The sequence below is a fragment of the Caenorhabditis briggsae genome (assembly GCF_000004555.2).
Source record: "Caenorhabditis briggsae complete genome, chrV, whole genome shotgun sequence".
Classification (NCBI taxonomy): Eukaryota; Metazoa; Nematoda; class Chromadorea; order Rhabditida; family Rhabditidae; genus Caenorhabditis; species Caenorhabditis briggsae.
In genome coordinates this window covers 4494615-4518670 of record NC_013488.2, presented here as the reverse complement: position 1 = coordinate 4518670, position 24056 = coordinate 4494615, and the positions used below count along the sequence as shown (strand labels likewise).

Genomic DNA, 24056 nt, shown 5'->3' with positions numbered 1-24056 from the left:
GGGGCCCAAATGGAAAAAATGTGGACTAAGTTAAGATTTACCAATTTTTCCAAGTTTTCCGGATGTTTCTTTGAAAATTTCGTACTTTGCGCTTGTTTCCACAAAAATTCGTCACTTTGAAAAATTTCAGTTTTGGCCGGTTTTTTGCATGAACAACACTATTTTGGTAATTGAAACTGTGTAATTTGAAATTATTCAGCTAGTTTTAGATTTTTTAAGGCTTAGTAACAAAAAAATAGACAAAAAATGTGAAAAAATGACATAAACTGAAATTTTCAAAAAAATATGAAAAATGTTCAAAGTTCGAAATTGACATGGAAACAGTCACAAAACTTGAAAAAATTGGTAAATTTCAACTCAGACATAATTTTTCTACTTGGGCTATTCTCATGCCCCCCCCCCCTTTTCCCATGGGCCCCCCTTTTCTCATGGGCTCCTTGTCATAAAGAGCCAAAAAGTTTAGGTACCCCTGCAAAAAGTGTCGGCTCAAAAAGTGCTATGATGTTGGAATGGATGCTAAAAGTTAGGTTTTTAAAGGTTTCCCCCCTATTTCCTATTTTCCAGAGATCCAAGTCAATCGTGACAAAATATCTTCAAAAATTGCTCCAAGTCTTTCAAATTTTTTGGGACGACCTGAATTCATTTTGTGCTTGGAACCCGACAAGGCGGCACACATCAAAACCATCATAGATGTGTCATATCTGATAAAAAAGGCTGAAAATACTTTTCAACAACCGGATTCAATCACACCGAGGAATTATGAAAATAGCTTGGAGAAACTGTCGATGGTTATGGAAGACATGAAAATGAGAAATTCTAAAAAAACAATTCCTGTTGTTAAATACATAGGGAAATATGAGTATTTGATGTTCTGGGAAACAACGTTTACTTCTGCTGCAAAATGGTTGGCTGGAATTGCTGAATTTCAAAAGCTAGAGCTTTCTGTGAGAGTAAGTCTTTTTTGATAATGCCCCATATCTATGCCTCCGTCTGGAAGCACGTACCTCCTCAAGGAGCCTCCTATCTTTGTTTTTTCCAGATAGAAATTCTAAAAACTGTCTGGATGTTGTGGGCAAGGTTAGACAAGCTTGCTGAAACTGCAGAATTTCAAAGAAAACAAAAACTCAAAAACAATGTGTACATGTGGACAGAGGAGACTTGTATGGATTTGAAAAATGTGGAGATAGATCTGAAATGGTGTACGAACTATACAACAGAACAAATGATGTTGTGAGTTTTTGAAACTTTATATAGCCCAAGAAAAGAAATTTCAGCTACCTCCAGCCGGATTCTGGCTCAAGTTGGAAGAAAACTATTGAGAGCCTTATTGAGTTAGAACCCACAAACGTTGAGCTGAATTTCATGTTAATTCAGTTATGCCTACAACACGCTGGCGTCAGGAACCAAGGGAAAGTTCTAGAAGCTACTGATCGTATTATTCAAACGCAAGCTGATTACCTTCATCATCATTACACGAATATACTGAACATTCCAAGATATTCGAATCGGTTGGAAAAACTTATGAAAGTGAATAAGTTGATTGAATCGAGTGTCAGATTACGGAGGGATAGGAACCAGATTTCGAAGCTTTTTGATGTGTTTTCTGTAGATTTTTCTCATCCAGAAATGTTTGAGTTGACTTAAGATTTTTTTTTCTTTTTTGTTTTGGTAACTTATGTTAGTCCCCATCTAAACTATAGTTCCCATTGCATGTTAGCGGTCGTTCGGGACCACCACGAGCCCGTAGCTCAGTCTGTATAAAGTTCAACTACTTAAGAGACTTTAATTTTTTATTCAAAATAGTTTTTCACAAATAGTCCGTCAATTTGTACATGTCTCCTTATCAGCTTCGCCACAACTTTTCTTGGTACGACGGTCACATTTTTCGACTTATCCAGTGACGGCAATCCGTGCACATATGGTTTAATCTAAAACTTTGAAATTGTGTACCCGCTTAAAAATAGAAACTACCTTGTATCGATTCACAAAGTTGGCAACCAACAAAAATAGTTCCATGCTGGCGAGTCCTTCTCCCAGACATTGTCGCTTGCCAACCGAAAATGGGCAAAGCACCTCGACCTTCTTCAGTTTCCCATTTTCATCGATAAATCTGTCTGGATTGAATTTATATGGATCCGGGAACACTTCCTCATCTAACATCACAGTACTAATCTGAGCAATGACTCCAGTGTCTTTCGGAACCTGGTATCCATTGAGTACAGTATCCCGTGAAGTGCAATGGAATAAGTTAACAGGTACCAAGTTGACACATTGATGAGATTCGTTGATAACTGCATTCATATACTGAAGTTCGGGTTTATCGCTTGTACTGATAAGTCTATTATTTCCAACCACTCGATCTAATTCTTCATGAAGCTTCTTTTGAACATCTGGGTTATGGAGAATATAGGTAATCGTCCATGTCAGTGTGATACTTGTTGTTGACAATCCAGCGAACCACAAGTCAAGGCACATATTTGATAGTTGTTTATCACTGAACGTTTCCTTATCACCATCCTTAATTCTTCTTTTCTGTTCCTTGAGATAGGCTTCTGCGTAGTCTTGACTTTCATCTGAATCCAAATCTATTTTCTCACGATGCGCTTTAATTTGTTTATGGAAAAAATCGAAGAAGTCAGTTTTCCAGTCCACCAATCCTTCTTCCAAAGTCTTTCCAGGAATGAGCCATGCTAATTGAGGCACGAAAATTTGAAAATTTGTTCGAAAAGTGGTGAAAAACTTTTCTTGATATTCCATCAATTCGGTTCATTTCTCCAGCTCCTTCAGCTTCTCTTTCTCGAATCGATATCCAAAAATCAATTGATTGTTAATATTTGCAACTGCATTATTGAACACTGGATTGATTTCTTGCTCTTTTTCAATATCCTCATCTAGTTTTTTGAACATATCCTCCACTTCAATCAAGATTTTCTCCTGAATCAAATCTCTGCCCATTCCGAAATTTCTTAACGTCGAAAGAGCGAATCTTCGATGAGTGCTCCAGAATTCTCCATTTGTTTCAGCTATGTACACCGTAGTATCCATCGCGAATAAATTCTTGAAAATGTAGCTGGACCTTGTTCATGTATGTTTCGCCATCCCGGATGAATGTTTCTTTCAGGCGAGAATAGGAGGAAATGATGATGTAGGGTTTGGTACCTGAAATTTTGAAACTGTCATTTTAGAATATCATAGTTTCAAGTACTTTCAGGTTTTCGGAATTGCAGAATCTCAGAAACTTAGAATCTCTGAATCTTTGAACCACAGGATTTCAGAATCTCTGAATCTCAAAATCCCAAGACTGGAGAATTTTAGAATCTCGAAATCTGAGAACCTGTAAATCTGAAAATCTCAGAATCTCAGCCCCCAGAACCTCAGAATCTCAAAATCTCAGAATTTCAGAATCTGAGAATCTCAGAATTTCAGAATCTCAGAATCTTGGAATTTTGGAATATCGGAATCTCAGAATCTTAAAAGCTCGGAATTTCAGAATCTCAAAATCTCAGAATCCCAGAACTTCGGAAGTTTAATTTTTCAGAATTTGAAATTTTAAAATCCGAGGATTTGTAAATCTTGCAAAATTGGAAATTGAAAAAAAAGGCTACAATTCAAAATTAGGAGTTTTTTTTCCAAATAACAATCTCAGTGTTTCAGAGTATCACAGCTTCAGAATTTCAAACTTGCAGAATTTCAGAATTTTAGAATCTCAGTATTCCCGAATTCTTGAATTTCAGAATGACAGAATCTTAGAATCTCAGAATCTCAAAATTTCAGAATCTCAGATTCACAGAATTTCGAAATTTTTCTGAAAATTCAAAAAAAAAAGACTAACCCATCCAAAACGTAAATACATCTCCATACACTTTGGTCCATTTTCTGAACGCCTCATATCCTGGTTTCTCTGCTGACAGTGCCAAAATATTTCCAAAAAGTGGTAGAGGTGTTGGCCCGGGCGGTAAGGTTCTTCGTTTCCAGTAAAGCTCATGAAATAGCCATGAACCAAAGGTAGTGAATAATAGTAAGAAAATCATAACAAGAAGAGTCAAGGATAGGTATTTCTTTTTCTAGTTTTTCTATTTATACGTCTTGGGTAGGCAAACGAGATAGTGTGGGAAATGAGGAGCGTTTTGTGAGATGTGACCAGCTGTGATGGCGGCGGGCAGAAAGATCAAAAAGGCAGAAATTGCATCAAGATCAAAAAAGTTTGAATCAGGATTTCATAAATGTTATGTCAAATGAGCTAGAATCTTTCTCATGGACTAGAAAGCCAAATTTGAATTTTTTCAAATTTTGAACTCAACGATTTTGAAAAAAAACTAAGCTGCCAGTTCTGATGTTTCATCATGTATTTTCTTGCTGGAAAAATTTCTGGAATATAATGATTCCCCACGACATAGTTCAATTCCCAAATCTTAGCATAAACTTTGCCAGGTGAGCATAAACTACGAAAGACGTCAAAGTATATATACACGGCCGCCGACCTCTTGTTTCCTCTATCTTTTCCCCCTCTCTTGCTTTTTCAAAAATGATTCTTCTCTTGTTGTTCACTACACTCTCGTTGTGGTTGTTCCATGAATTGTACTGGAAACGAAGGAACTATCCGAATGGACCGTTGCCATTACCGGTTATTGGGAATATGGTCCCAATCATGAAGGCGAAACCTGGATACGAGGCTTTCAGACAGTGGACTAAAGAGTTTGGAGATGTTTTTACGTTTTGGTTAGGTAAGAGTTTTTGAGATTCTAAAATTTCAAGATTCGGTGTTTTTGAGATTCTGAACTTCTAAACTTCTGAAATTTTGAGATTCTGAGATTCTGAGGTTCTGAGATTCTGAAACTCTGAAATCCTGAAAATTTGAGATTCTGAAACTTTGAGATTCTGAAAATCGGAAATTCTGAAAATTTGAAATTCTGAAGTTTTAATAATGTGAAATTGCGAGACTGAAAACGTGAGATTCTGAGATCCTGATTCTGGAACTTTGAAATTTGGAAATATTGAAAATCCAGAATTCTGAGATTCTTAGATTATGAGGTTCTGAGATTCTGAAATTCTGAAAGTCTGAAATCCTGAAAATTTGAGATTCTGAAATTTTGAGATTCTGAGATTCTGAGATTTTGAGATTCTGAGATTCTTGATTTTTTTTTTCAATTGGCTACTTCATTTAACAAGAATCTAAGGCTTTGGAAATCATGTAGTTTTGTTCCAATGAGTTTTCGAAATCACAGGTTTCTTTAAAAATGATATTCTAGCTTAATAGCTTCACATGGTTCAAATATCCCTATATTTCATTCATTCCAGGTACCAAACCCTACATCGTCGTTTCCTCCTACAAACGTCTCAAAGAAACTTTCATCCTTGATGGTGACACCTACGCTGACAAAGCCTATCAACCATTTCAAGAACAATTCCGTGGAGGCCAATACGGAGTCATCGATACCAATGGACACGTTTGGAGCACCCATCGCCGATTTGCTCTCACCACATTCAGAGACTTTGGACTTGGAAAGGACTTGATGCAACAAAAAATTCTAATTGAGGTTGATGAAATCTTTCGGAAATTTGACGAAAATATTGGAAAGGAGCAAGAGATTCCAGGAGTTTTCTATAACGCCGGAGCCAATGTGATCAATCAATTGATTTTTGGATATCGTTTCGATGAGGAAAAGCAGGAAGAACTGAAGAAGCTGAAAGCGCTGATGGAATTCCAAGAGACTGCTTTTACCACTTTCAAGGTGCAAGTTCAGTTTTTCGCGCCTATCGTGGGAAGGATGCTGCCAGGAAAATCAGTGGAAGAGTTGTAAGTTTGACTTATTTTTTCGGTTCAATGCTGATCTCTTTCTTTGTTTCAGACTCGCTGAGTTCACAGTAGATTTCTATAAATTCTTCGATCACCAAATTGAGGAGCACCGCTCGAAAATCGATTTCGACTCTGAAGAAAATCTCGACTACGCTGAAGCTTATCTCAAGGAGCAAAAGAAGAAGGAATCTGAAGGAGACATGGAGCTCTTCGGTAATCGACAACTATCTAATATGTGTTTTGATCTCTGGGTAGCTGGATTATCCACAACTCATACCACTTTGTCATGGATCATCGCATACGTTCTCAACCATTCAGAAGTTCAAAAGACGATGCAAATAGAGTTGGATGAAGTGATTGGAAGTGACAGGCTTATCAGCACTGGTGATAAGAATAATCTTCCATTTATGAACGCTGTGATCAATGAGTCTCAAAGATGTGCAAATATTGTACCACTTAATCAAATTCATTGTGTTTCCAAAGACACTATGATCAATGGGGTGCTGGTGAAGAAGGGTACAGGAATCATTCCTCAGATTAGTACAGTACTACTTGACGAGACAACCTTTCCGGATCCATATAAATTCAATCCAGAGAGATTTATCGATGAGCATGGGAAGCTGAAAAAAGTTGAGGAGCTTTGCGCATTTTCAGTTGGCAAGCGACAATGTCTCGGGGAAGGACTAGCGAGGATGGAAATGTTTCTTTTCATTTCCAATTTCTTTAATCGGTATCAGGTACGTCTTATGGTAGTTTTGAAAATGTTCAAATCTATTTTCTGCAGGTAACACCCGGCTCGTCTGGTCCTCCAAGTCTGGAGAAGGAGACGATGTTCAATGCAACACCACGGAAGATTCGTGCGGTTTTGACGAAAAGATATTTGTAAATTTTGTTCTGTCCATTTCATTGTGTTTAATTTTGTGCCATAAATAAAGGATTTTTGAAAAAAATTCAGAATTTTCTTGCAATTCAGATTTTCAGAAATTCATACCTTCAATTTCATTATCTCAAAATCTCAAAATCTCCGAATCTGTGAGTTACATAATCTCAGAATGTTAGAATGTCAAAAGCTAAGACGGTCTGAACTTCAGAATCTTAGAATCTCAGAATTTCAAAGTCTATGAATCTCAAGTTCTTAGAATCATAGAATTTCAGAATCTCAGAATCTCAGAATCTCAGAATCTCAGAATCTCAGAATCTCAGAATCTAAAACTCGCATGGAACTGCATTAAAAATTTCACTAATAAAAAACGAGGTTTTGACATTTTAAACCTGATCATTATTTCTCAAGCCATGTCATTTGAAACTTTCTATTCTAGTTTGAACAGACTATACGTTAACTAAAACTCCACCAGAATTTCACAATCATCAAGCGATATGGCTTGTAAAAATCATAAATCTGATTGCTACACTCTAGCAAACACCAAATCACACGGCGAATCCAACATTGTGCCGCTAAACAAAACAATAATTGTCATTGATATAAAAGAGCAACTCCATGTGGTGCACAAAACTGATAACAAAACATGATTGCAGCGATTTTAGTAGCTTTACTAACCTATTTTCTGTTTTCCATATTCCAAAAACGCCATGAAATCCAAAAATTTCTCTATGCCCGTCGGATTTGTATTCAAGAATTCGAAAAGGTCAAGGGTCCACCAGCCGTGCCAATTTTCGGGACCACATGGTATTTTAAAAGTGACCCTATAGAAATGATAAAACAAGCACAAAAATGGTTTGTCGAATATACGCTCGCTCCAGATAGTAATGGTCTTCTAAAGGTGGGTTTCAAAATTTGGTCTACATTTTCAGAGAAAAGCGTTTCAGTTCTGGATGGGACCTGTGCCTGTAGTTTCCATATGCCGCGGAGAAGTAGCAAAAGTAGGTCAAAAATTTGACTCAATTGAACATCTCGGTTCCTTTGACAGGTATCAAAAGGTGATCAACTGACTAAATGATCATCATATTATCAACAATGTTTGTCAGTTGAACGTTTTTTGATACATCATTAAAAAGTGTTCAACTGAAATAATATGTATTACAGTATCAGCTGAATTTTGTTAGTTGAATGCTTATAAGTTTAGTGAAACCTAAGTGGGCCAATTTCCATGCCATACTTTTTCAGACTATCTTCGATAGCTCCACGAACATCCCCAAATCTAGTCAGTACCGAAAATTGAAAGAATGGATTGGCGATGGATTGCTTATCAGGTGAGAATCTTTTCTGGACCATCAAAAAGTTCGACGATTTATAGCACCGGTCCAAAATGGAGGTCCCGTCGGAAGATGCTCACACAAACGTTTCATTTTGCAGTTTTGAAAGAGTACCACAAAGTTTTCGCATCGCAGGGAAAAATTTTAGTGGATGTCCTTCGGTTGAGAGCCAATAACACGTATCCATTCGATATCATGCCGTATATCAAGAGGTGTACGCTGGATATAATTTGTGGTGAGTTTTAAAGTTATGAGTTCTATAAATATAGCTCTGAAAATAGTTAGAGGTTTCAAGGAAGCTAGAAGTCTAAAAAAAGAGTGTTCTCGATTTTTGAGGTTCCGTTTTCATTTGAGTCATGGGGTGAATTCGGGCATTTGTGCGCCATGCCAAGAGTCTTTGCGTACGTGCATCGATCGGCCTGTTCGGTTGGCTGTCGGTCGGCTGGATCGGCGGTCGGTCGGTCGGGTAACTGTCCCGACCGAATTAGAGCCCTACAGCTTATAGTGGTGTCGCTACCAACTGAGATACACAATCGGGACCTCGCCCCACCAGGAGAATTGAGCGGGGACCGATATTTAAATCCCAAGGAAACTCCTTCAAAAAATAATTTAAAATTCAGAAACTGCTATGGGATGTTCGATTTCAAGCCAAATGGGGTCCAACGACAAATATGTCGAATCGGTGAAACGATTGAGTGAGCTGGTTTGGAACTATGAGAAGTAAGTTTATACAGTCGAAATTACCTACCTTTGAACTTTCTAGAGCCCCTCTGTACTGGCTGAAACCTATATGGTACCTATTTGGAAATGGATTTGAGTTTGATAGACTTGTCAAACTGACCACTGATTTCACTAGAGACGTCATTGACAAACGAAAAGAAGAGCTGAAACTTCACGAATCCGAACCCTCTGACAAAAAACTAGCATTTCTGGACTACCTTCTAAAGTCTCAAACAGACCATCCCGAAATTCTGACAGATGAAGGAATTCGAGAAGAAGTGGACACGTTTATGTTTGAGGGACATGACACCACGTCATCAGGAATCAAATTTGCCATTTGGTTCCTCGGACAATATCCAGAATACCAACAGCAAGTTCAGGATGAGATGGATGAGATTTTTGGAGACGATTATGAAAGGTATCCGAATTCAGAGGACATTCAAAGAATGATCTATTTGGAGCAGTGCATTAAGGAGACACTTCGATTGACACCACCAGTGCCCTTCATTTCCAGACAGCTGGAAGAGGATGTGTTGATTCGTAAGGATTACAATAGAGTGTATTTTTAACGAATTTTTAGCGCATGCCACAAAACCGCCTGTCTTGCTACCTGCTGGAATGAACATTATGATTAATATCATAACCATTATGAAGGACGCAAGATATTTTGAAAAACCATATGAGTTTTTCCCGGAGCACTTCGAACCGGAACGTGTGAATTCTAGAGAGGCATTTGCCTATGTTCCATTTTCAGCGGGACCCAGAAATTGTATCGGTAAGTAATACGATAAATGCGAGCCCATCCTATACGTGCATTTCAAATTCAATTATCTCGATGTGTCTTTGAAACATATCAAAAAGTTGTTAACTAAAAAAATGCTTATCATATTATCACCAACATTTCATCGGTTGACAAAATCTCTCATAGGAACCGAGATAATTGAGCTCAAAGAGCACAAACAGGATGACCGTCAATTAGAAAAAATAAGGTGGATGAACTTCAGAGAAAATAAGGTGGATGAACATCAGTTTTTGTAGGTCAAAAATTCGCTCTACTCGAAGAAAAAGTTGTGCTCTCTTGGATTTTCCGAAATTTCACCGTCACCAGTATGAGCAAATATCCTGAAGAACATCCGATTCCAGAGCTCATTCTCAAGCCACAGTTCGGCACACAAGTCTTGTTGAAAAATCGAAGGAAATTTTAATTTATTGATTTTCAAAAAAAAAATAAACATTAGAACCCGTCGCAAAGTTACCAGAAGCTCGTCACATCTATCATCAAGCTATCCACTTTGAGGATTCCAAAAAACGAGATCATGACGAATGAGCAGTTGGTATTGCGGATTTGTTCCTGTAAAAAAAATTGAATGTTTAGAGTCGCGATTTTTAAAATATTCGTTTAAGCGATCAATCTATACCAAAAACTAGTGATCGCAATCATCGATTGATCAACATTGAGTATGCCAAAAAATGAGATCATCACGAAAGAAGACACGACGTGACGGATTTGCTCCTGAAAAATGAGGTGGCCTAACTTTTGTATTTCTAGACCAACGGTAGGTTAGAAGCAGAAGCAAATCAGTCACATCGGGTTAAAGCAAAGCCGTACCACGATATAATTCAATGACATTATCATATTTCCAAATCTCTCCCCAATATCATCATTATCCAAACTGCAAGCATAATTCAGAGCTCTGATAAGCCGATCTCTCTGGATAAGAGCCACTTGACGACCCTGTTCGCTGAGACGGTAGTAAGCTGAAACTCCGTTGAAATTTCAAATATCCTGCCAAACCCATACTTACAAACATGCCAAATACAAATAGCCTTGATTATGCAAAACTCCTCATAAGATGGTGCCAACTGAGCAAATGGAGCACAAATTTTCCATTGATGCAAAATCAGGGGCATTAATGCTCGAAATTTCATAAGATCGTCTTGGCTTTGGAATAGGAGATTTGCATTTTCTTCGTATCCGGTTAGAGGTGTTGGGGTCATAGGGATAAATGTCCCGTCGTTTAGAATAAGCTCGTCGTGTTGGATACCGCGTCTGAAACATTTGGAATATCAATTCGAAACGGGCGGTTCTGAAACGTCCGGCTGGCTGCGAAAATTTGGTGCAAACCATATGGACTGTATTAGTTTTTCAATTAGTTTTAGTGTTTCAACCAATTTTTTATTTTGGAATATCCATGGAAGCTTTCTTTTCATTGGTCTACAGCAGAGTTGTACGGACAGGGAAACTTTTTTATACGGACAACGGACACGGACAACGGACAGCCAAAAATGTCAGGACACCGGACAAAATTTTACAAAATCGACAATTTTTTGCTGAAAAAATAGAATTTACCGATGGAAAATAGCCATGGAAAAGAAAATCGGTGCTCATCCATCATTTTGACTGTTTTTAACGGAAAATTTGAATTTCAATTTTTCTGGTAAACGGACGGGCAAAGACAATTTCTACGAACAACGGACACCGGACACCGGACACAACATTTTTCCACGGACAGCGGACACGGGCAACGGTCAGCCAAAATGGCCGAACAACGGACAGCGGACAACGGACTGTCCGTGCAACACTGGTCTACAGTATCCAGACAAAAATATATCTTATTCTGACTTTGTCAATATGAAATATTCAGCTTTGAAGTCCTGAAAAACTATTCCAGAATTTTTCGATTCGTCTTAAAATCTCAGGTTATGCATACTAAACAAAATTAATGCTTCAGTTTACTAATTGATACATTTTTGGCACAAAGCCAAAAAGGCGAGAGCAAATTTCAGCAAATTTCCTGAATATCGTTGAAATATTCGGTTTTTGGACTCCAACTTTTTTTTCCAATTTTTTGAATTTTTGAAATATTGTATTTTTCGCTTGTTTTTTTAATTTTCGGGGGGGGGGGGGGTTCGGAATTACCGATTTCTTTGGTTTTTTGACTTTTCCGAACTTTTTGTATTTTTTAAGATTTCGATATTTTGGAATTTCAGTTTCCCATGTTTGATAATTGTGGACATTTTGGGCATTTTTCAATTGCAAAGGCAAATCTCATCAGAATGAAATTTGACAGAAAAGATGTCAATTACCAAAATGAAGCTCTAATTTTGTTTAGTACACAATTTTCAGACAAATCGAAAAGTTCAGAACTATTTTTTAGGACTCCAAAGTTGACTTCAGAAAATTTCAAAATTTGATATTTCTTTTTCCGGTCTCCAAACTTGGAAACGTGAAAAAAAACTCACTTAAACGTATAATACGCTGAATTCATCACAAAATCCACTGCACACACCAACCGATAGCAGAACACCTGAAAAAAAAACAATTTTCTAAAAACTCGGTGCTTCGAAAATTCTAACACTATCCGCATATGTGAGCTCATCGAATCCTGGCATTCCACGTGCATAGTCGAGAATCATAACGAAATCATTTTTAGTCATCCCCTGGCTCACTTTGTAGTCGAACATCCGTAACGTCGCATTGTCGTAAGGCTTCAAAAAACATCTTGGCTTTGAAAATAAATTTTTTGACCTACCCACTCTCGTCCACCCTCCAAAACAATACTAACTGGGGTTTCAGCATACAAAAGTCGTCTTCTATCACACATGGAAGTTTCCAAGTTCAAAAACTTTGTTAACGTCTCCTGAACTTCCGCGGATTCAGAAGACACCGACGATGGACCCGGGGTGGCTTCGTTTTCAATTTCTTCTGATTCCGGAGTGGTTCTTATGTCCGTTTGCTGACGTTTTTCAATAGTTGGCGACCTCTTTCGAACCAATCCTTTGGAGATTCGAATGTATTGCTTTCGTTCGTTTTTCGATTTTACTACTGTTATTTTTTCAGTGATTTTCATAAATTTTTGAAAAAATAAACTCACAAAGTGTTTTCATTCCAATTTCGTAGCATTTTTGGAGCCGACAAAATCGGCAAATCAGTCTGGAATCGTGATGGACTCGGCAAGCATCCGGTTGCTCTATGCAGGTGTACTCGAGTTTCATGGATACGGTACGACGGAAAAATGCCGCGCAGGCCTGGAAATATTTGTTCAGAATAATTGTTTTTATCCCAAATAAAATTCCATGAAAACTCACTTTACATGTTCTGGCTCCAAAATGGTTGCATGAAATGTTACTGGGCGATTCGCAAACCTCACATTGATTGGTTGACATGTCAAATCGTCTGAAAAAAAATTAAGAAACTTTTAATTAACCGAAAAACTAAAAAACCAAAGTGTCAAATAAAAGAAAACTATGACAAAGACTCCTGGAGAAAACCAGGCAGGTGAGAGAGCAAAGTGCGAAGAGAGACGCAGACAGTGAGAGACAACATTGTAGTCTCTCACGGGAGAGGATGAGTGTAATAAACTAAGACGATCATTTAGCGATAACAAAAAAAGATGATGGAGGTGAAGAAGTGATTAGTGAGATTGCTAGGAATGAATTTCTGGAAATTACCAAAAAATCTATATCCTGAAAGAGATGCCTTGAAATTTATAGCACTCGGGGTCTTCACACTATAACTCAATTTATCTCGAACCGTGTCAAAGATACCAAAAAATGGTGAACTGATAAAATTTTTGAGAAATTATGATACACGTTTTGTCAGTTAATCCCTTTTATTATCTTTCACGGAACCAAGAAAACTTGGATCAAAATTGAGTCAGTGTGAGGTCCGGTTACGTATACCGTAGTCAATGTTGACCCTTTATATCTCATTTCCTGTGAATGATATTAGAAAGTGGTCAATTGACAAAAAAAAATTATCACCATAACGTCAACAAAACTTTGTTAGTTGAACACTTCTTGTCATCTATTACAGGAATCAATAAAACTTGGGTCAAATTTGAAACAGTGTGTGGTCGATACCATCTGGCTAGTAAAAAGGAGAAGGAATCAGATAGACAGTGTAGCCGTGACCCTTGTAGTCTGTCCGATTGCACATCAAACAAACATCACTCTTTTCTACGGGTCACTTTTTGATCCAAGAAAATGTGCCCCTGGGAAAAATGAGGTTTCTTGATCTGTAGAAAGAAAAAAGATTGGGTTCCCTTTCACGTCATCCGTGATACCCATCAAGATCTAAGTTCTATCGCAGAACCCATACCAGTTCTATCGTAGAACCCTGAAGACCTGATAGTAGCTCACGGGCTACACCTTTCAAAAGCTCGTCACCCTAAGGCGTGTTAAATACGAGGAATATCAGGCATCATGATCTCCCTTCTGAACCCACCTCCGGGCACGGAAGAGCTTAGGATATGAGAAGGTGTATTAGATCGAACTCTTTCTCTCTAAAACCAAGCACACAATTGGACAATAAGGAGAAGGAGAAGAGATCGATAGACGTCGAGCGGACCTCTCATCAGAAATCCTAACCTATAATGACTGATAGAATTTTCTAATTCTTGCCTTTTGCAGTTATCTGGGTTTTTGTGTCGACACCCGACAATACGCTCTCAATCAAGATGTCTACTGAGAAAGGTAGTGATACCAATCTCGCTCCAGGAAGAGATCGGACCCATAAAGATCAGAGTCTCTCCGTGGTGTCCCATTCGTCCAGCAGGGGGTCGGTGTGTTAGTGAAGAGGACATGAGATCCACTCATTCCTCCAGCACCTCATCTAGAACTCAGCGCCAGACGCTGAAAACGCAGAAAAGATCTGTTAGAGCTGAAGAGCCTGATTTGGATTCTATCCAGCCTAGTGACGACGAGGATTCTCGTACCGTTTCCAGTGGCAGTGAAAACGTTCACGACGATGATTGTCGCCATTCGCGCCACTCTCATAAGTCCGCTGGGCATCCAATGAAATCTTCGGAGCTGACAAAGCTTACCACTGTGCTCTCTTTGCTATCAAAGTACGATGGGACTGGAGACTGGGAGGCATTTTATGATTCCTTCTCTGCCGATATCATGAGCAGACGTCACCTCTCACTCGCCCAGCAACATAAAATCTTGCAAGACCACGTTATCGGTGATGCTAGATGCTGCGTAGCGACGTCGAAGGACCATTCTGCGGCGATCAAAGCAACTTTCGCGAATCTGAAGACAGCCTTTGGCCACAATCTGACCAAAGACAAACTGTTGCAAGATTTTAACAAGCTTTCATTCCATCAGTCGGACCCAGATAAGATGCGGCAAGATATGGCAACTTTCGCCAATGCTCGCATGCTGCTCCTTGAGCAAGGAGTAGCCGCCGACGATGATAGAGTCACCAAGGTCTTTGCTAGCAAACTGCCGCACACCCTCCGTAAAGGTGTGTTGAAGCTAATGCAGCTCCGTCCACAGACCACTATTGATGACGCTATTATCAAGGCTTCTGGCGATATCCGTTACATGGAACTGGAACAAGAAGTTAACGATCTTGCGACATCTTCGTCTTCCAATGAGATTCCGAAAACCGCTTTGGTCAAATATGCCAATGATAGCTATGGTGAGCCCAAGCACGGTAAACCGGTATACGATGCTAGCAGTGTCACAACCCGATTCACCGACCACGTGACTAAGACCTGTCTCCCAGGACATTACGCTCCAGGACGAGGTCTTGACATTGAGTCGCTGCCAATTACCTTCCCGTTTGACAACAACGAACCTCTGACCTGCCCTGTTTGCTCGGAAGCCGGCCACAGCGCCCTTCGATTCAATCTCAACAGTGCAGACTTCAGGGATCAAGTCGAACAGAAGAAATTGTGCCCTCTTTGTTTGTCACAAAGTCATGCAATCGAAAACTGCACGTCCACTAGATCCTGCATCTACTGCGGCGGCATGCATCATACTGGGGGATGCCCGCTTAAGGAATTCTACAGAGATTTGGCCAACTATCCACAAGAAGCCAAGCCAAGACAGACTCTTTTTCGGGAAGCGAAGCAAGATCACTCAGTCAAAGTAACTCGCGCAGCATCAAGGCAGGTACAGATGTCAAATCTGTACTAACCGTAGACTTGCCAACTACACCTGCTTTTACTTCTGACTGTATTGCCGCCCTTACCCAAAAAGTTTCTAATTATCCTAATATCTCTGATAACGAATCCTTTTCGGATCCTGTCTTTGCCACAGCTAACCACTCTATCATTTCTCATGAGACCGGTACCGCTGGACCACTGTCTAGAAAGAATCGTATTCCAACTTCGTGTCCCGACCAGTACCTCATCAGATTAGTATCACCCGTCACGGCGCTGATCCTAATTCACGACTGTCATTCATCTGCCCGACCACAGTAGACAGTAAAACTCTACTGGCGCTCGTCGATACAGGTGTTTCTCTGTCGCTGATTTCTGAGTCCAGAGCCCGTAAACTCGGCCTGGAAGTACTGCAACAGACACAATTGGCGATTCAAGAATTTTGCTCACCGACAGTGTCCCCAGCCTACACCCATGCTCCTAAGCTAAAATCTGGAGAAGGTTCACCACCTCTTGCTTCCATGACGCAAAATTTGATGGTAACCCTTCAGAGAGGCAACAATCAAGTTCCTCGCTACGCTAAGAGCACAGTAGTCCAACTACTGAGAACATTCCGCTTCTTGAAAAACAAATCGTGGCAGTCCGAATACATTCAGAAGTTCACCCAGTCCGAATGTCCTATCTACCAACAGAGCGTGGCCGGGTGGATAATCATTCGCGAACACTATGCAGAGTTCGACTCACGCGGTTTGTCTTTTCCGGGCAAGCTCAAGCTCAGACTTGATACCGATGACCTCTGGAGAGTAGTGCGGAACCTCCGCTCGCCAGTCCTTCCCTGCGAAACTAGCGAACCACTCTACATCCACTCCAATCACCCTCTTGCGGAACTTCTAATCCGAGACCGCAATGCAGACGGCAGCATTGGGAAGGTCTACGCCTTGATTTACATCTGTCTCGTTATCCGAGGAACCTTCAACTTCGGTGGCAAGATTGTAAACCAAGAAATTGCGTCCATCGAACCAAGTTGTTCCCTGACCGCTTTTTCTAGCCAGGATCTACGACTTCTTATCGTTAACGTACATTGTATCAAGCTGTCAGAGCATGGTTAACAATAGACCTCTGACCCCACACATCAGAAGCCCTGGAGACACAACCGCTTTGAGACTTCCAATACCCAGGCGTTCTTTCCGAGACACCTCTCGAGTTCGACAGAAACTTGGTCTCTACCTACACAAAGACGACTGTCCGAGAGCACTTGGAACAGCTCTATGCAGCTGAAGAACAAATGTGGAAGATCTGGAGTCTCGCATACGTTACTCAACTCCGGGAGAGTACACATGCAGACGAGCGTTGCTGTCAGCTAGAGCCCAAAGTGGGAGACGTTGTCCTCATTGTGACCACTATGGTTAAAAGGCACAAATGGCCTCTGGGCATCGTAGACGTTAAGGAGTCTGAACGCAACGGTGAAATCCGCTCCGCAGATGTCAAGTTTAAAGGAGTGATCTACAACAGAGCGATCTGTCAGCTTGTACCTCTTGAAGTCAATCCACTGAACCACCCTTCCAAGAGGAGTGACAAGAGTACTGACCCCAAGACCAATCTGCCACTCCCTACACCTGCAGTTCTTGATTCTGCGGTGAAATACCCCCCAGAGCCATTCCCCTCTAAGGCCATGCCCAACATCCCGGAAGCACCTACGAATGCTCACAAAGCATCTCACACTCAGGATGCGGGCTCCGCTGACTCGACAGCAAGGCTAGATAGCATTGGTGAACGAGGAGAGGGTGCCGCGAAGCACCTAGAGTTTCCAGACGAACAGATCAGCATAGATCCAGTCTACCTAAACCCTAACATTTCCATTCCGGACTATGAACGGGCTGGACTACCTCCGGGACGTGCCAGAGACTACTTACCACGTACGACAAAAGCCGGACCTATCGACTATGCCCTGACCGCTGAAGCTCTGGCGCCAGCCCACTGTGCTTATTCCTCAGAAATCTTCCTATTTCCCACTTTATTCTCCTTATTTATCTTTGTTTATCAGTCCTTCTATTGTTTTCTCATATTCAAATCCCCCCGCCTTTTTCTCCTTTCTTCGTGCAAGCGCGCCCTATCGTACGGGTCTCGCCACGAAGGGATTAAAGGCGCACACACACTCACAAAACAGTTTCTGGCCTACATTACTCAGTCTAATTCAGTCTAGTTTTCTGTTCTGTTCTGTTCCGTGACGTTTCCCTTCAGTTTGCAAGTCCGTCAACCTCGTTACTCATCATTATTCCTACTATTTCAATACTATAAGACCTCCGGCGATCCCCGGTCGCCTTACCGGCCTTATTGGACTATCGGAAACCGCTAATGGTGTGAGTTGATATAGATTTCCTTTTGAATAGACTAACGGCCAGTTCTGTGACCTGTTTCATGAGTGTTTTCCTTTCAGTGCTCTCATCGTGACCACTAGGAAGCGTGTGCTATTGGGAACTTCGACTCCAAGGAAACCTCTTATTAACGATATATTCTCTTTATTAAATATATACTGCTCAATAAATGGGTCACTGATACTACTGTTGTTATTATTGTTTCCACACCGCTTATCAGCCCGCTCGTCGTCCGACTCCTCGCTACAGACATAACTAGTTCCCCTGTTACCGATGCACTTTCCCCTATTTTACCAGACAGCACGCACAAGGAGGTAGCTTGATTCTCTGGAGCCGTCTCGGGGAGTCCAACACTCCCCAAGGTGACCCCTCTACAATTACAAATAAATTATTGATTTTCACCGACAAAATTTTATTTTTGTTAAATGAATTGTTTTAACAATGGACATTCTCTTTCATATGATTCATAAACTACCGTAACATATTCAGACTTTTGCACTGTGAGAACCGATTTCTCAAATCCTTCACGAACAATCCTTGTGTGATTCAAAATTCCTTTCCAAATTTATCATTTCTCTGATATGTTTCTACCTCATTTCTCTGCATACTTTTACACATTTTTTTGTCTGGACGGCCACCCTTGAAACGACGGGGAACCTACCGAAATCCTGAATAATTAACGTACTGACAAATAGGAATTTTGACAAATCTAATTTTCCGATCAGCAAAGTACATAGAAAGCGTTTCCGATCATTAAAAACAGCGAAGAAATTAGCCTTGAGAGATAGAGATCGGAGACAAATTCTCTGCCTTCTGACCGACCTCCGGTCCTCACTTTCGTTAATTGTTTTGAGGAGTGCCCTTTGTCTCCCTCACGTCCGTAGACCAGTCTGATTCTGTGTACATATGTTATTCGCATCGAAAAAGGTACTTTAGTTTATATTTCTTATTCATCTTTCCTGTTTTTTTCAGTCTAACCCTTTTACCTGTCTTATATGTGCACGGCCTGCGCACGGCCATCATTATAACGTTTTAACTTGCAAAGGATGTAAAACATTTTTTAGAAGACAATGTCTTCTCAATATTTCTGAAAAGTGTAACCTCCATGGTGACTGCTTTGATTTAAAGAAACGAAGTAAGTTTTGAATGTATTCCAGGATCCCAATATCAATTTCAGACTCTCCATTGCTAAGATGCCGACCTTGCCGATTCCAGAAGTGCAAGTTTGTTGGAATGAAACCAGAATGTGTTCAGTATAAAGAACCATCAAAGCAGATATTAGTAACTTATTAATTAAACTCACTGGAGAACAAAACACAACGTTTAATCGGTTCCCTGAATTATGTGGAGTGGAAACTTGAGGTTTTTCGTAGATCTTCTTATAATCCACATTGGCATACTTTGTACTCATTGGATTATCTGATAAGGAGAGATGGAGTGCTAGGATCTGCTGAAAAATATGGGGTAAGTTTAAAACTTAATTTATCTGACTTCCTGTTGATGTTCACGAATTTCAGCCTATGCCAGGTTGGCCAATTCAGCACAACATCCCATTGCCCGAATCCCAGATTAGAAATGTTCAAGGCAACAAAAAATATGAATTGGCATGGTGCCAGAATAAGTGAGTGTTACAATTTTCAATATTTGTGATACTCAATACTGTTTCAGAAAAGTATGGTCTCTTTTCAATATGCTGGCAATCATCGAGTACATGAAAACGTTTGATTTCTTCGATAAATTATCAGCAGAAGATAAATTCCTACTAGCTAGACATACTGTATTGCCTTGTCTAAATTTACATGTTTCCTATTTTTCATTGATGAACAAATGCGATGGATGTTTGCACCCAGATGGTACCCAACAGCCACTACGAGAGTGAGTGAACAGATTTTTTTAAGTTTGTATGATTTAATTGTTTAGCGAAGTACACTATTCCATGACTGTGATGCCGGTCAAAGCATTAATAAGAATTCAAATGAAACCTGTTGAGTATGTTCTTCTTAAAGCAATTTGTCTATGTAATCCAGGTAATCTATTAGAACCTTATACAAATCTTAAAGTAGTATGGTGATTCGAGTACAACTGCTCTCGAATGTCACAAACAAAACCAAGAAAATCTAGATTCGAAATGTTCATTGCAATGCTCATTTTAGCTTTTGGCCACGTCAATCTTCTAAAATGAGCATACTCTTACTTTAACATTCCTATTATTACAATGTTCCAGCTGTAAGCGGTCTATCATTATATGCTCAATCTCTTCTGCTCACTGAACGTCAAAAATATACAAAACTTCTATCTGACTACTGCCTTCAAAATCATGGACCTGGTCGGCTTGCTGAGCTTCTCGGAATATTTTTTATTTTAGAAAGACAGCAGGAGCTGCAAAAGAATTTTTATCTTCTGATAATTGGCCTTCATAGAAGATGGAAAATTTTTATTCATGATGTAATGGTTTCCTAAAGCCATCTACTTCTTACTATGGAACCTTTTCTGTGTGTGTGTGTGTGTGTGTGTGTGTGTGTGTGTGTGTGTGTGTGTGTGTGTGTGTGTGTGTGTGTGTGTGTGTGTGTGTGTGTGTGTGTGTGTGTGTGTGTGTGTGTGTGTGTGTGTGTGTGTGTGTGTCCGTCTCGGACATTAACTTGAATAACTCAAAGGGACGTGGGACTCCTATAGTGGTGTGTGCTACGTAGTCATGGACTGCCGAGCGCTTCATGTCTATGGTGTACTGGGCCTTCTAGCTAACAGGGAAGCTACAGTGTTGAGAATCGAAAACTTCAAAATTATGCTCTAACTCAATAAAACTTCACGAAATTTTGCAAAACGGTTTTTTGGCCTATCTATGTGTTGCCTGCATAAAATTGAGCACAAATCTTCAGAACTGGAAAATTTTGAAAATTTCGTTTTTTTTTTGTATATCACTTGAATTTCGATCCTGTGGACTACTGGAAATGGGTCATAGTAGTTTCCTTTTGAATACAATGTTCTTAAGTTATGCAGAAAATTCCAGAACATTCTAGAAAATACCAGAAAATTCTACAACATTCTAGAAAATTCAGAAAACTCCAAAAAATTTCAGAAATTTCTATTAATTTCCAGAAAATCAAAAACATTCAAGAAAGATAACGAACATTTCTTGAATTTTAGGAAGTTTCAGGAAATTCTCAAAAATCCCGGAACATTCCATAGAGTTCTAGAAAATTCCAGAAACTTCCAGAATGTTCCAGAACATTCTAGAAAGTTCCAGAAAATTCCAGAACATTTTAGAAAATTCCAGTAAATTCCAGAAAATTCCAGAAAATTCCAGAACGTTTTAGAAAATTCCAGTAAATTCCAGAAAATTCCAGAACATTCTAGAAAATTCCAGAAACTTCCAGAAAGATCCAAAAAATACAAGAAAATTCCAGAAAATTCTAGAGCTTTTTAGAAATTTCCAGGATATTCCGTTTTTTGAATGCTCAACGTAAACCCCTGTTGAGGTTGAAAAAGGGCAAACACTTTCGGAGGGTACAAAAATTCGGGGGTACAAGGGGGTACAAAGCAATTTAAGGGGTAAAAAATCCGCAATTCGGGGATACAAAATACTGAAAAAAGCTCAGTTTTGTACCCGCAAACTGTGAGTTCTGTACCCCTAAATCATTTTGTACCCCTTTGTACCCCCGAATTGTTGTACCCTCCAAAGGTTTTGCCTGAAAAAAAGGAGAAGCGTTCTCTATAAGTATACAGGTATTTTAATCACTTCGCTATTTTTTCAAGGTGATCTGAAATCAAAGTCTTAGAAGTAGTGCTGTGTGTGGGTTTTTTGAATATCTGAATTTCAGAAACCCTAACAATCAGTAATCAGAAAATCCAGGAACATTCTAGAAAAAACAAGAGATTCTACATGTGGGCATTTATTCAAGAAAGTACGGTATTCAAAAATTCCGATATCAGGAAAATATAACTTTTGAAAATAAAGAAACTCGGAAATTTCGGACACACGGAAAGTGGGAATTTCTGAAATTAGGAATTCAAATGTAAGATAAAGTAAACAAAACCCAGGAGGTTGAGCCCCCGGCAGGGGGCTCAAACCGACCGGTAAAACACTAATAAAATTATTTTTATCAATTGCATTTCTTTAACAATGGACATTCTCTTCCATATAACTCATTAACCATCGTAACATATTTACACTCTTGAATTGTGATCAACGATTTTTCAACCACATGAAGAACCAGTATAATTTCTCCAACTCTTAACGAATAATCGTTGTGCGATTTCAAATTTCTTTCGTATTCTATCAATTCTTTGATAATTTTCGTCCTCATTTCTCTGCATATTTCAACACACTCGTTTGACTGACCGCACATTCCTAAAATGTCAGTTTAAGCCTTTTTGGTGAGCGAAACCTACCAAAATCCCAGAAAATCAACGCACTTGCAAATAGAAACTCTGATAAGTCTAACTGAATTTCCTTCATATGTTTCTTCAATCCATGGTTAAACTTTTTCCAATACGGCTCCAAAATTCTGAAATGAAAAATTCGTGCAAAATTTTTGAGGTGAACCAACCTTTTCACAGTGTCCGCTGCAGAATTGTCTTCATCCTCACTAGAATCGCTGTAAAAATCACCCATGTTCTCCGGGTCCACATAATCACCATTTAGAAGGATACAAAAATCGCTATCTTTGGATCGAAACCCTCCATCGAGCATTTTAAATGCAGGCAAGAATTGATTGCTTAGGAGATCAAGTTGATCATTGTCAGTTGATGTCGATAATCGAAATAAAGAAGTGAAGTACTTATGAATTAGGTTTATATCCATGGCGCATATCGAATTGGCGTCTTTGTAGTTGGAAGTACTTGGAGTGCGGTTCTGAAATAAATGTATTTCGTTTTTTCACAATCTGAAACAGAATTTTTTTTCGATATCTAAAACCACAGATTCCGGGGAAGACAACTAAGAAATGTTGAATTTGTTCATTTCAGGGATAGAGGATAGAGATTAGAGTGGTCTAACTTTCTCAAAATGATTTTTCTGTCCCATTGTGGATGTTGGTTCGAAAATGGCCTCACTTGCACCTAGTGGGTTATCCCTCACTAACAACTTAACATCAACCTAGAATGTTTTCAAGGCCGTTATAACATCATGACCCAATTTTTGCAAGTTTAGATTTTTAGGTCACCAATTTTTATGTCCTCAAAATAATTTATTATTCACCTAGTAGTTTTCTAGGTCGTTCGAACATTATGGCTCAACTTTTGTTGAGTTTTCTAGTCTATTATGGTGACTGACCTAGATAACACACTAGATAAACTCAGAGAACCCAAAAAGTGTTCGAAAAAAAACTACGACGTTTCGAAATAACACACTCTTAAAATTAGTGATTCGGACTAAATTTTGAGACGGACTTCGAACTTCGGAATACGGAGACTGGACAATACAAAGCTTCACATTTAAAAAACATTAACCTCCTCTTTCCTGAACGATTTCTTTCTCGCTTCCTCTAACGTCCAATAAGCTCTTTTCATTTGTTCCAAAAAACTCGTTTCATTGCTCAAACCTAGGACACCCAATCCTGCTCCCCGATTCGAAAGTATTCTCGCCATCACTTCAGAAGACTTCATCCCCACTTTAAGACACCTTTCGTATCGACAAGATGCGCATAGTTTTCTTAGTACTCGAGTGTCTAATCTGCAATTCCCATCGCATCGGATCACTGATGTCATCTTTTTTCCGACGACGATCCGTCGGAAAAATGCGGCGCAGGCTCTGCAAGAAGACGTGTTTATATCTAGAATGAACTTGGACACAAACCACATCAACTCTGGTTTTTGTGACAAAAAATCGTAGTTTGTGTTGGGATTTATGAATAGGAATAAAAACCTACCTACAAGAAATAGCTCCAAAATGACAGGAACCAGCGGATTGTCCACAAACTGTGCAAGTAGGTGAAGTTTTCATGTCTGAAAATGGAGGTTTGTCTGTAAATGAAAAATGGGAGTTGTGGAAAAAAACAAGTGCTATAATTTTAGACATATTCAAAACAAAATTTGTCCGAATTTTTGATAAACAAAACAAAA

The 24056-nt window shown here is 39.4% G+C and overlaps 8 protein-coding genes across 8 annotated transcripts; 4 read left to right on the top strand and 4 right to left on the bottom strand.

The window, feature by feature from the left end:
• Window positions 1-509: 509 nt before the first annotated feature.
• On the top strand, window positions 510-1644 carry CBG01254 (the record flags this gene model as incomplete). Its single annotated transcript, XM_002635973.2, has 4 exons — window positions 510-522; window positions 565-950; window positions 1040-1230; window positions 1275-1644. 4 exons carry the CDS (start codon window positions 510-512, stop codon window positions 1642-1644), a joined length of 960 nt encoding a protein of 319 aa, XP_002636019.2.
• Window positions 1645-1790: 146 nt separating this feature from the next.
• On the bottom strand, window positions 1791-2673 carry CBG01255 (the record flags this gene model as incomplete). Its single annotated transcript, XM_002635974.1, has 2 exons — window positions 1791-1928; window positions 1972-2673. Coding segments are annotated over 2 exons (840 nt in total), but the record flags the coding sequence as incomplete, so codon positions are not given.
• Window positions 2674-3827: 1154 nt separating this feature from the next.
• CBG26976 lies at window positions 3828-4031 on the bottom strand (the record flags this gene model as incomplete). Its single annotated transcript, XM_045236943.1, has 1 exon — window positions 3828-4031. The coding sequence occupies one exon, from the start codon at window positions 4029-4031 to the stop codon at window positions 3828-3830; it is 204 nt and encodes a 67-aa protein (XP_045097995.1).
• Window positions 4032-4525: 494 nt separating this feature from the next.
• Window positions 4526-6683, top strand: Cbr-cyp-33C12 (the record flags this gene model as incomplete). Its single annotated transcript, XM_045236942.1, has 4 exons — window positions 4526-4654; window positions 5250-5797; window positions 5850-6534; window positions 6582-6683. The coding sequence occupies 4 exons, from the start codon at window positions 4526-4528 to the stop codon at window positions 6681-6683; spliced, it is 1464 nt and encodes a 487-aa protein (XP_045091786.1).
• Window positions 6684-7323: 640 nt separating this feature from the next.
• Window positions 7324-9936, top strand: Cbr-cyp-32B1 (the record flags this gene model as incomplete). Its single annotated transcript, XM_045236941.1, has 8 exons — window positions 7324-7578; window positions 7625-7678; window positions 7923-8008; window positions 8053-8246; window positions 8632-8731; window positions 8775-9271; window positions 9312-9506; window positions 9770-9936. The coding sequence occupies 8 exons, from the start codon at window positions 7324-7326 to the stop codon at window positions 9934-9936; spliced, it is 1548 nt and encodes a 515-aa protein (XP_045091787.1).
• Window positions 9937-10045: 109 nt separating this feature from the next.
• Cbr-nhr-13 lies at window positions 10046-12898 on the bottom strand (the record flags this gene model as incomplete). Its single annotated transcript, XM_045236940.1, has 9 exons — window positions 10046-10082; window positions 10150-10244; window positions 10341-10489; window positions 10537-10781; window positions 11975-12039; window positions 12089-12220; window positions 12265-12557; window positions 12607-12760; window positions 12821-12898. 9 exons carry the CDS (start codon window positions 12896-12898, stop codon window positions 10046-10048), a joined length of 1248 nt encoding a protein of 415 aa, XP_045091788.1.
• A 6004-nt stretch (window positions 12899-18902) lies between these two features.
• On the top strand, window positions 18903-20456 carry CBG01262 (the record flags this gene model as incomplete). Its single annotated transcript, XM_002635978.2, has 7 exons — window positions 18903-18923; window positions 18969-19131; window positions 19174-19277; window positions 19514-19617; window positions 19665-19871; window positions 19917-20023; window positions 20221-20456. The coding sequence occupies 7 exons, from the start codon at window positions 18903-18905 to the stop codon at window positions 20454-20456; spliced, it is 942 nt and encodes a 313-aa protein (XP_002636024.2).
• A 1640-nt stretch (window positions 20457-22096) lies between these two features.
• CBG01263 lies at window positions 22097-23937 on the bottom strand (the record flags this gene model as incomplete). The annotated part of the gene is made up of 5 exons (XM_045236939.1): window positions 22097-22344; window positions 22386-22501; window positions 22544-22848; window positions 23445-23745; window positions 23864-23937. 5 exons carry the CDS (start codon window positions 23935-23937, stop codon window positions 22097-22099), a joined length of 1044 nt encoding a protein of 347 aa, XP_045091789.1.
• Between the last annotated feature and the right edge of the window lie 119 nt (window positions 23938-24056).